The sequence below is a fragment of the Odocoileus virginianus genome, chromosome 24 (assembly GCF_023699985.2).
Source record: "Odocoileus virginianus isolate 20LAN1187 ecotype Illinois chromosome 24, Ovbor_1.2, whole genome shotgun sequence".
Classification (NCBI taxonomy): domain Eukaryota; kingdom Metazoa; phylum Chordata; class Mammalia; order Artiodactyla; family Cervidae; genus Odocoileus; species Odocoileus virginianus.
In genome coordinates this window covers 5,490,776-5,503,398 of record NC_069697.1, presented here as the reverse complement: position 1 = coordinate 5,503,398, position 12,623 = coordinate 5,490,776, and the positions used below count along the sequence as shown (strand labels likewise).

Below are 12,623 nucleotides of genomic sequence, written 5' to 3'. Positions count from 1 at the left end.
ATGATAAAGCTTGCTGCCATCCCCAAGACAAAACCGAGGCAGGGGTTAACCAAGCAGGCTAAGATTAAAGAATGGATTAGAGATGGAGCTGGTATTAAAACCTAGGCTCTTACTACATATGCCATCCTGCCTCTCCAAAGTACTCTGCAGAATATGCTGAGTCATTAAATATGATGGGAACAATGATCACATCCACCTCTGATTTAAGAAGCTTAAGATCTGACTGAAAAATAATTTGTTTTTAGATACAGAATTTCTAATAACCTATTTCGAAAATTTTGTCAACACAATAAACAGTAGACTATATTATTTACAACAGTGAATTTTAGGGTTGTATGATAATTACAGAAGAAGTATGAACAAAATTTTCAAATAAAAGTGCAAGCAAATCACTCACAAATCTCACAACCAGAAATAACCACAGCTAAAACTACATGTGCTCACTTCCAGCTCTTATCATTTGCACATTCTAAAATTAGAATCTCTCTGTAAATACAATTCAGTATTTTTTCATTTGTTATAAGTATGAGCCCACATCACTAAGTCTTAAAAAAGCATTTTAATGGATATTTTATTGTATACCACATGTCAGATAACTGATAAATCTATCCTCCTATTCAGGTTATTTCCATTTTTTCCCTATTATAAATGGTACAATGATAAACTTCTTTGTAAATAAACCTTTGATCGGATCTCTTATTCTTTCCTTGTACAAATTATGGTCAGTGTATAATATAGGGCATTTGAAGATATACTGTATCAGGTCAAAGAACTGGGTTCTATACCAGACTCTCAATAATTACCTGGCTATGAAACTTTGAGAAAGGCATACTACTTCTATGAACCTCAATTTTTCTATCAGTTAGAAAACAGCATTATGATTTGTGTGTTTTTTTTTTTTAATCTCAAAGAACTGTTCTGAGAACCAAGTAAAATAATATGCCTGAAGAACTATAAATCAAATAGTAGAATTTATTTATATCAATATAAGACTCATTATCACCACAAAAACACTGAAGCTGAGTAACATATGAGAAACTAAAATAACTTATATAGTTGACCCTCATGTTTACTAGCTAAAATTTATTTGTAACCCCAAAACCAATATATAGAACACTTCTGCAGTCATTTGTGAATATGTGCAAAGTAACAATAAACATGAGTTGCCTTATGCACACATTTCCAGTTGAGCTAAACAAGGCAATACTTTGCCTTCTTGTTTAGCATTTGTGTGCTTTATGTTGGTGATTTTGCTGTTTAAAATGGTCTCCAAGTATAGTGTTTAAGTGCCATCTGAAGTTTCCAAGCAAAAGTTGATATAAGGACTACATAAAACTCTCTGGCACAAAGTTTTCATTATTTGTAATTTACTGATTATCCTGCTTTTCTCTATTTAAATGCAAACAGATTAACAGTACAGCAACAGTCTAAAACATTTTGAGATGTGAATTGGATTTTTTTTTAAACATAAAATTTACTGTCCGATTTAGGAAGCCATGCTAGAAAATATGTCTGGAATACTAGTCATTTCAGAGGTCAGTGCTTTTTATAAATCTGAAACAGATGAGGCACTGAAAATGAGCAGATATGTTTTACTCATTAAATAATCCAATAAGACAATTCTAATGCTTAATAAATCTCTGATGAACAATTTTTATATCAAAGTATAATACAAGCCCAGAATGAGCTAGTGAAAACTGCAAGTGAAAAAATTTCAATAGACACTATGCTAAGAAAGTATCTTAAAAAGTAATCCTATAATGCTGTGAAAATTAAGAATTAGAAGCATAGTTATAATTTTGTGGCTCAGTTTCACAAAGAAACATATTTTGTTCTTGTCTAATACACAGGACAACTTAACAAAAAGAATGCAATATTATAATATGCAAGACTGTGAAGTGAAGCCAGGTATCAGTAATAATTAATATTGTTCAGTACAGTTAAAAGTCACTGAATACTGCATACCATTTAAAATATCATATACTTTTTATATTGATAGTAATGTTCTGAAGAATGATTTAAGACATCAAACATGTACCTTTATTATAATAAAACAGACTGTCTTACTGATTTTTTTCTATTAAAATATCAAATGCTGACACTGTCCTTACTTCTTAAGATGTACACACATGCACACACAAATTTACAATGTCTAATTATACTTTTTAAAAGTATATTGAAAACAAAAAACAAAAAAAGTACATCAAAATAATTTGCAAACATCTGAAGATACAGCACTAAAGGCTTTTCATAAGCAAAAGAGAAAATTAACTGTTACCTATCACAACAGAACCGTAATAAGCATGACAGTAAGAAAATATGCAGAGAAAATGATGACAGTAAAACATGAAAATCACAATTCAGTAGAAAGGTGCATAACGTGTTATAGAATCAGACAAATACGTGTTTCTACTCTACTTTATTAGAGAGGAGCTGTGTGATCTTGGGAAAAAACAACAAATTAACCTATTTAAACCTAAGTTTTCTCAACTATAAAATGGAGACAACAATATAAATATATCTATAATAGGATGTGTAGTAAATGGAACACAAAGTATTTAGGAAAATGCCCTTTAAAAACTCAATTAATGGTCACTATTATTGATATTACTATTACTACTGATGTTATTAAAAGCAGCTTTGAAAAGCAATTTATCAAATATGAAACATTTAAAAATACATTAGTTCATACTTATTTTTCTAATAAGACTTTTATTCTAGCATATAGTGAGTAGTTCATCTATGTTAAATAGTAAACATTTGTTTAAATAACAAACAAAAATTGTTTTAGATAAAACCTTTATAACCAAAGGATATCATTCCAAAACCAGAAGAACCACGTCACATACATCCAAAATTTGGTTGCCAAATATATTCCAAGGGGCAATGCACTATGCATTGAATGATCAAAAAAGGATCTGTAAAACACAAGTTTTATAAAATGTGAACTCTATATTTCATTGTAAAAATGAAGATTTATTTATTTAAATGAAAATTACATCTATTCCGCATAGTAAACTTTTAACAAAATCCAGAAATTCAGGATGCTTAAATATGAAGGCTGTTTTCCACAGTAATCAGTAAGACATGAATGCACAGCTGAATGACTCAAGTCTGAAGCTACTTTTAATTCATCAAGAATTAGAATTATATTCTATTATACTTTCCAACTTTAGAATTTCATTGTATTCCTATTCTTTTAAATAAAAAGCCCACTTTAGCATATACAGTAACTCTATCATCCAGCTTACTACACACCAAAGGCATGTTATAATTTTAACAAATGAATGCAAAGCGATCCCCGAGTTTTTCTCTATGCTACATCATTATTTCTCCTTACCTACACATTCCCACTAAGCTTTCAGCACATCTTTTCAAAGAGAATGAACCAGCTAGTTTGGAGGAATTAAAGGTCATTATTTACAGCATTTAGAATTCAGGAAAAAATAAACACCGATGAATCTTATTAAACACTAAGTAGGATCAACCATCCATGTATGCTAAGAAGGCAGAATTGGTGAATTCTTACTTACACCTCTTGGTGGAAGTAAACACTAAAATAAGATTAAGTTTCTTCCTGAGAGTTACCACACTGGTGCATTACCATTCACTCTCATCTCTGTGAATTATTTTCAGAACGCTCTTTTGAAATTCTGGTGATAACCAAGTACTAAAGGAATGGAAGTCAGGTGGGAAATTCTGGATCATAAATAACTTCCTAGTTTGCTGGATGGGCAACTTTAGGGCAATAGGATCTAAGGATAAGTAGAAAGCAGAATGAACACAATGCTTAGAGAACAAAGGGGAAAACTTTAAAAAACAAAAATTTTAAAAAACTTCATATGCTTCGACTCCTCATGTGCTGAGGCGTTCCCTTGGGCTAAAACTAAACCTCATTCTTGCATGCTGCCTGTGGCCAAAGAAAATTTAATTTCTGTGGAAAGGTAAGCTCAAGCATTTCAGTTAACCAGAAATAAGCAATATGTTACATTCAGAGTTCAGCAAACTCACATTCCTGTCTACTGAAATGTTTTAAAATTGTATTTTAGCCTTAAAATGTCAGATTTAGTCACTAAAAGTACCTTTACAGTCATTTTTCACAATGATGTTAAAAATGTTAAAGTTTCAGATATAATTTGCCAAAAATTCTTTAACATTACATTAAGATCAAATATGTTACATAAAGGCAGTGTTCTAAATATACATTAATTTTACATAGCCAGGTGCAAATTACGATTTTTACCTGTCTGGTTAAAAATACAGTTAAAAACAACACACTTACTTTGAAAGAAACTGTACTGTAGCCCAAACACCACCATACATTAGCCCTTTAATGAGCCAAGAATCAATATTTAGGTCTGCTATAAACCCAACCAGCCAAATAACTAGGAAAGGAGTTCCCAGCATTACTTTCTGCCGAAATTCCTGGACAGGAAAAACAAAACAAAACAAAACAAAAAACACAAAGTTTTTCATGTTTCAAGTAACCTCAATGTGAATCGCTATTACCTTTGTGAAAGAACACAACAGGGGTGAAATTATCAAATATACCTACTATGTGCAGAAAGTATTCAAAGTGCTAGTCTGATTTCTAGAAAGAGGTATTAAATAATTTAAAAGTACCTGGTTAAAGTCGTGGAAAACGAAAACAAAAGTTATAAAATTGGGTTTAGATAGTCAGATACAGACGACAGCAGGTACCCCCTGCTAACACATGGATGGGCTAAAAAACAGTTCATGAAAATACTACCCGATTTTAACAAATGCACGGACATCTAAGGAGACAAGGGCAACCTGAATGACTGAAGGTCTCACAGCTGTATCAGATAAGGAAAATAGTATGTTTAGCCTGGAGAAGATATTTTGAATGATACACGTAAATAGTATATACCAAAGTAAGAGAATAAAATCAATTTTATTTACAGAGTCCCAGAGATCACAGAATGGAGATGATGTGCCTCTGAACCCATATCAAAGGACAGTGCTTAAAACCTCAGCTGTAGTACCATTTCATTTTTGTACTGGTCTAACTGTTAGAAACACTCAAAAGTATAAAACGTGCCTGCTTCCCTCTAACAGCTATTAAAACCATATCTTTGGAGAAACACACAGTCTATTGCCTCTCCTACATAACAGCCCTTCACAGACTTAAAGGCAGCTATTAAGTCTCTCGAGTTACCTTAGGGGACAAAATTACATGAGATATTCCAGTTGTGATCTAACAAAGCTCAGAGTGTAAACATTACTCTCCTCATTGAATATTTACCTTTTTGAAGGCCAAGATTACATCAGACCTTTTTTAGCACCCCTTTCATACCATTGGCTTCTAATGAAATAAACACTTTTTTCATATGACTGTTTTCCCCAATTCAATCACTGTAATTCATATCCTGAACTAATTATGTAATTTTAACTTAGACTAATAATTAAACATATCAACTTCAGAGTTTAATTTTATGCTGTTGTGAAATGTCACCCTTCCAATTTGTTTTTTATCTCTACTATGTGTGAATTTTGTATCAAGACACTAGAGAACGTGTAATTGGGAAGAGTATATGAGTAAGGGTGGATATTGGTGGGAGAGAAGGTGAACATGCGGCATTTGAAAAAGTATTTTCTAAAATTATCTTTAATCTGGCTTGTTTTTAGTCAAGACATTTTTCCCCCCAGCAATGGCTACATTTTTTTCCTTATTAAAAATTAAGACATAATTTACATATAGTGAAATTCACTCTTTTTTGAGTATACTTCTCTGAGTTTTGATGAATATACACAGTTGTGTAATAAGCATAAATATCAAGACATAGCACAGCCCCATCAAGCACTGAAACGCCCTGTGCCACAAGGCACAGCCCTGGCAGCCACTAGTCTGGGGTCTGACCTTTGACTTTTTCCTTGGCATGCATGTCACATAAAAGGGGTCATACTGAATGCAGTCTTTTACATCTGGTTTCATTCACTTAGGTAATGCATTTGACATTCATCCATTTGTTTCATGTATTAGTTGTAAAGTTCCTTTTGAATGCTGAGTAGTATTCCATTACAGAATTTAACACTGTCTGGTTATCCACTCCCCAGCTGACAGACTATGCTTGTTCCCAGTTTCTGATTGTAAATAAAGCCATCATAAACATTTACATATAATTTTTTGTGTGAACATTGGCTCATTTCACCTGGTTAAAAACCTACATGTGTGATTTCTGGATGTTTTTCAAGCTGTCATTTAATATACATATTACAATATTGTAATGATGTAACAGTGATATGCTGCTTTTATAGATACAGAAAATTTTATTTTATATTTCATTACAGAATTTTTCAAATATATAATAAATTTGAAGGGATTTTGAAGTGAATCTACCACCCAGACTCAATTTAGTTCTTTAATTCCACTTTGTTTTTAAATAATTGCAATTTTTAATTTATTTTAAAAACTGATGTACAGTTAAGTTACAATGTTGCATTAGCTTCAGGTATATAGGTATACAGCAACGTAATTTCAGTAATACATATAAAGGGATATTTATATTTATTCCTTTTCAGATTCTTTACCATTATAGATTACAAGACACTGAATATATTTCCCTGTGCTATATGGGTAGGTACTTGTTGTTTATCTATTTTATACACAGTAGTGTGTAGATGCTAATGCCAAACTCCTAATTTATCTCCCCCCACCCCCTATTATCCTATCTGGTCACTGTAAGTTTCTTTTCTATGTCTGTGAGTATACTTCTATTTGGGAAAGACATTCATTTATATCATTTATTAATAAGATTCCACAAATAAGTGATACTGTGTATTTGTCTTTCTCTGACTTAATATGGTTTCTAGGTTCATCCACATTGCAGCAAATGGCATTAGTTTATTTTTTATAGCTGAATAATATTCCACTGTGTACATATACCATCCTTATCTTATTAAGGCTGCTTCCATGTCTTGGCTATTATAAATAGTGCTGCTATGAAAATTGGGGTGTATGTATCTTTTTGAAATAGACTTTCATCTGAATACATGCCCAGGAGTGGGATTGCTGGATCATATGGTAACTATTTTCAGTTTCTTAAGGAACCTCCATATTGTTCTCCATAGTGACTGAACCAATTTACATTCCCATCAAAAGCATAGAAGAGTTCCCTTTTCTCCACACCCTCTCCAGCATATATTATTTGTAGATATTTTAATGACGCCCATTCTGATTGGTGGGCCTCCTGGGTGGGACTAGTGGTGGCAAAGAATCCACTTGCCAATGCAGGAGATATAAGAGAGATGGGTTCAATCCCTGGGTTGGGAAGATCCCCTGGAGGAGAAAAGGGCAACCTGTTTCATAGTCTTGCCTGGAAAATTTCATGGACAGAAGAACCTGGTGGGCTACATGTTCCATGGGGTCACGAAGAATTGGACACGACTGAGCACACAGGAGAAAGAGGAACATTGGTGGGAATGGGATTTGGTGAATATGTAAATACATACTGACTGGTGTGAAGCGGCACCTCATTGTAGTTTTGATTTGCATTTCTCTAACAATAAGTGATAATGAGCATCTTTTCATGGCCATCTGTATGTCTTCTTTGGAAGGAATGTCTATTTTGGTCTTTCACTCATTTTTTTATTGTTTTTTTTTCTTTTATATTAAGCAATATGAGCTTTTTATTTTAGAAATTAATTCCTTGTTGGTAGCATCATTTACAAATATTTTCTCCCATCCCACAGGTTGTCTGTTTTGTTTATGCTTTCCTTTGCAAAAGCTTTTAAATTTAATTAGGGCCCATTTGTTTCTTTTTGTTTTTATTTCCATTACTCTTTAGAGATGGATCTGAAAAATACTACCATGATTTATGTCAAAGAGTGTTCTGCTTATGTTTTCCTCTAGGGGTTTCATAGTATCCAGTTTTATGTTTAGGCCTTTAATCTATTTTGAGCTTATTTTTATACATGGTGTTAGAGAAAGTTCTAATTTCATTCTTTCACATGAAGCTGTCCAGTTTTCCCAGCACCCACTTCTCAAAGAGACCATCTTTTTTCCATTGTATATTTCTGCCTTCTTTGTTGTAGATAATTGACCCTAACTGTGTGGGTTTCTTCCTGGGCTTTCTATCCTATTCCACTGATCGATATACATATGCTTCTGTGCCAGTACTATACTGTTTTGATTACCATAGCTTTGTAGTACAGTCTGAAGTCAGGGAGCATGATTCTCCCAGTTCCCCTTTTCTCAAGATTGTTTTTGCTATTCCAGGTCTTTTGTGTTTCCAAACAAATTGTAAAATTTTTTGTTCTAGGTCAAGGAAAATGCCATTGGTAATTTGATAGTGATTGTGCTGAATCTGCAGGTTGCCTTGGGTAGTATGGTCATTTTAACAATAGTGATTCTTTCAATTCAAGAACATCATATACCTTTCCATCTGTTTATGTCATCTTCAATTTCTCTCATTAGTAGCTTATAGTTTTTTTGAGAGTACAGATGTTTTATCTCCTTAGGTAGGTTTATTCCTAGGTATTTTATTCTTTTTGATGTAATGGTAAATGAGATTGTTTCCTTAATTTCCCATTTTGATATTTCATTGATAGTGTATAGAAATGCAACAGGTTTCTGTATATTAGATTTGCATCCAGTAACCTTATCAAATTAATCGATGAGCACTAGCAGTTTTCCACTAGCATCATTAGGATTTTCTATGTATAGCATAATGTCAGCTGCAAACAGTGACAGTTTTACTTCTTTTCCAATTTGGATTCTTTTAATTTCTTTTTCTTCTCTAAACTGCTGTGTCCAGGAATAAAATGTTGAATAAAAGTGGCGAGAGTGGGCATCCTTGTATTATTCCCAATCTTAAAAGGAATACTTCCAGCTTTTCATCACTAAGTATGACGTGAGCTGTGGGTCAGGCAGTTTTAATAAAAAATGCAGGCAGATCCCAAGTACTTGCTACCCAGAGTTCCCATCTTGCAAAACAGCACTATAATATCACAACCAGGATACTGACACTGACAAAATTAAGATACAGAGTATTTCCCTCATTACAAGGAGTATTTCCATCCTTTAAAGCAACTTCCCTCATCCCTTACCCCTCATCCCCGTATAAACCTCTGCCAATCACTACATTTACATGCTTTTGTCATTTCAAGAATTTTCTATAAATGGAATTATATAGTATGTAATCTTATAGGATTGGCTTTTCATTCACCATAATTTTCTGGGTATTCATTGGGTTACTGCATATACCATTAGTTCATTCCTTTTTATTGCTGAGGAATATTTCACAGAATTAATGTGTTAGTTTGTTTAATCATTCACCCACTGAAGGACTTGGGGTTGCTTCCATTTGGGGTCTATTATGAATATATGAATGAATATTATGAATATATGAGTATGGGTGCTATAAACAGTCACATACAAATTTTCGTGTGAATGTCAGTTTTCATTTTTCTGGGATAAATGCTTAAGAGTATAATTTCTGGGTTGTATGGTACTGCATGTTACGTTTTTAAAAAGAAAATGCCAAAGTGTTCTCCAGGGTACTGTACTGCTTTACATGTCTACCAGCAATGTATGAGTCTCTCAGCATCCTCATCAGCACCTGGTGGTGGTGTAACTTTTTACTGCAGTTATTCTGATAGGTATATAACAGTAAGTCACTGCAGGTTCAATTTGAATTTCCCAAATGACTAAAATGACGTTGAAGATTTTTTCATGTGCCTGTCATTTTTATACCTCTTTTGGTAAAAACTGTCTCTTCTTTAAACTATTTTCTAATTGGATTATTTGATTTTACACTTCTGAGTTTTGAAAGCTCTTAATATATCTTGGAAACTAGTCCCTTTGTTGGATATGTGGCTTGCAAATTCTCTATCCCAGTCTCTAGTCTTCTTTTTCATTTTAATAACAAGGTCTTTCACAGAACATAAGTTTTAATTTTGATTCAAATCTGAATGATCAATTTTTACCTTTATGGATCATGCTTTTTATGTCAAATCTCTGTGCAGCCCTATATTTTTATAGTTTCACATTTTACATTTAAATCTTGAACAGTTTTGAGTTAATCTATTAATAAAGTATGAGGTCTGATGGAGAAGGCAAAGGCAACCCACTCCAGTACTCTTGTCTGGAAAATCCTATGGATGGAGGAGCCTGGTAGGCTGCAGTTCATGGGGCTGCGAAGAGTCGGACATGACTGAGCAACTTCACTTTTCACGTTTCACTTTCCTGCACTGGAGAAGGAAATGGCAACCCACTCCAGTGTTCTTGCCTGGAGAACCGTCTATGGGGTCGCACAGTTGGACACGACTGAAGCGACTTAGCAGCAGCAGCAGCATGAGATCTGAGTAAAGGTTTATTTTTTTGCCTATGCATGTCATGCATGTCCAGATGCTCCAATATCAATTGCTGAAAAGGCTATGTTTCCTCCACCAAATCGCTTTTATACATCTGTCAAACATCTGTGGGCACATCTTTGTGGTTGTAATTCTAGGCTCTCTATTCTGTTTCACTGATTATTTTATTCCTCCAGCAACACTATAGAGTCTTGACTACTGAAGCTATAGAGCAGGTGTTAAAACTGCAGACAGCGATTCTTCTTATTCAAAATTGTTTTAGATATTCTAAGTCTACTGTCTTTCCAAATAAGTTTTGGTTATACAAATAAAAAAAAAATCTTGCCAGAATTTGAGAACAACTGCAGACACCACCACCCTTATGGCAGAAAGTGAAGAGGAACTAAAAAGCCTCTTGATGAAAGTGAAAGAGGAGAGTGAAAAAGCTGGCTTAAAGCTCAACATTCAGAAAACTAAGATCATGGCATCTTGTCCCATCACTTCATGGGAAATGGATGGGGAAACAGTGGAAACAGTGGCTGACTTTTATTTTTTGGGGCTCCAAAATCACTGCAGATGGTGACTGCAGCCATGAAATTAAAAGATGCTTACTCCTTGGAAGGAAAGTTATGACCAACCTAGAGAGCATATTAAAAAGCACAGACATTACTTTGCCAACAAAGGTCCATCTAGTCAAGGCTATGGTTTTTCCAGTGGTCATGTATGGATGTGTGACTTGGGACTATAATGAAGGCTGAGCGCTAAAGAATTGATGCTTTTGAACTGCGGTGTTGGAGAAGACTCTTGAGAGTCCCTTGGACTGCAAGGAGATCCAATCAGTCCATCCTAAAGGAGATCAGTCCTGGGTGTTCACTGGAAGGACTGATGTTGAAGTTGAAACTCCAATAGTCTGGCCACCTGATTCGAAGAGCTGACTCACTGGAAAAGACCCTGATGCTGGGAAGGATTGAGGGCAGGAGGAGGAGAGGATAACAGAAGATGAGATGGTTCGATGGCATCACTGACTCGATGGACATGGGTTTGGGTGGACTCTGGCAGTTGGGGATGGACAGGGAGGCCTGGTGTGCTGCAGTCATGGGGTCGCAAAGAGTCGGACACGACTGAGCGACTGAACTGAACTGATATATTTACTACATTGAATCTTCCAATTCATGAACACATTAAGTCTCCCTACTTACTTGGATCATCCTTGATTTCTTTCATTGGCATTTAAAATTTTTCAGCATACAAGTACTTTACAACTATTTACAGAGCAACTCTCTAGGAAAATAACCTGAAGACTAGCAGGAAAGGTTTTCCATAACTGAAGAAATAAAGATGGAACCACAATGAGATGGCAAGAAGGGGTGAACACAGTATAACCAGGGCTCACATCTCCAGGATCAGTGGACTTACAAATGCAAGGAGTACCACAGTCCTGGAGGTCTTCCCCAGGGAAGAAGTGGCTTAAGCCCTATGTGGGGCTCCCCAGCCACAGGGCCCTCCTCCACTAGGAAGGAAAGCGCCCACACACCTGGCTTTGAAAAGCGGCAGGACCCATCTCAGGAGAGCTGCAGGTCCACAGGAGGCAGAGACCCGCTTTTCAAGGCCACTGGCAAAATTTCAGACACTCCAAAGTACCAGCACAAAGAGGCAACAGTTAGAAGCCTGGAGCAGATCTACTAGCTGAGCTTAAAGAGGCCTCTGGAGTGGCAGAAAGCAAATAAAAGAGCCCTACATATATAAAAATTTGTGGCAGCTATTTTGGGGAACTTCTTTTACCCTAGTAACCCTAGGTTTCCTTGGTGGCTCAGCTGGTAAAGAATCCACCAGAAATGCAGGAGACCTGGGTTCGATCCCTGGGTTGGGAAGATCCCCTGGAGAAGGGAACAGCTACCCACCCCAGTATTCTGGCCTGGAGAATTCCATGGACTGTAAAGTCCACGGGGTTGTAAAATGTCGGACATGACTGAGCAACTTTCACTAACACTAGGGTTGGAAAGCGGCATTTTTGAATCCTCCCTCTAGCCTATTGGTCCCCAGAACCTGGCCCCACCCTCCATCTAGACAGCACACCCTAAGCACTGCCCCTACGATCACCTGCTGCTGCTGCTGCTAAGTCGCTTCAGTCGTGTCCGACTCTGTGCGACCCCATAGATGGCAGCCACCAGGCTCCCCTGTCCCTGGGATTCTCCAGGCAAGAATACTGGAGTGGATTGCCATTGCCTTCTCCAGTGCATGCATGCATGCTAAGTCACTTCAGCCGTGTCCGACTCTGTGCGACCCTATGGACAGCAGCCCACCAGGCT

The 12,623-nt window shown here is 35.8% G+C and overlaps 1 protein-coding gene across 2 annotated transcripts in view; it reads right to left on the bottom strand.

Annotated features, from left to right (window-relative positions):
- ZDHHC17 (zinc finger DHHC-type palmitoyltransferase 17) overlaps positions 1 to 12,623 on the bottom strand; it is a 101,037-nt gene that overhangs the window by 18,906 nt on the left and 69,508 nt on the right. For both annotated transcript variants that reach the window (XM_070454234.1, XM_020886155.2), the window contains exons 9-10: positions 4,283 to 4,425; positions 2,818 to 2,918 (exon numbers count right to left, since the gene is read on the bottom strand). In XM_070454234.1, the coding sequence (XP_070310335.1) occupies positions 2,818 to 2,918; positions 4,283 to 4,425 (244 nt within the window). The remainder of the gene's footprint in view (positions 1 to 2,817; positions 2,919 to 4,282; positions 4,426 to 12,623) is intronic.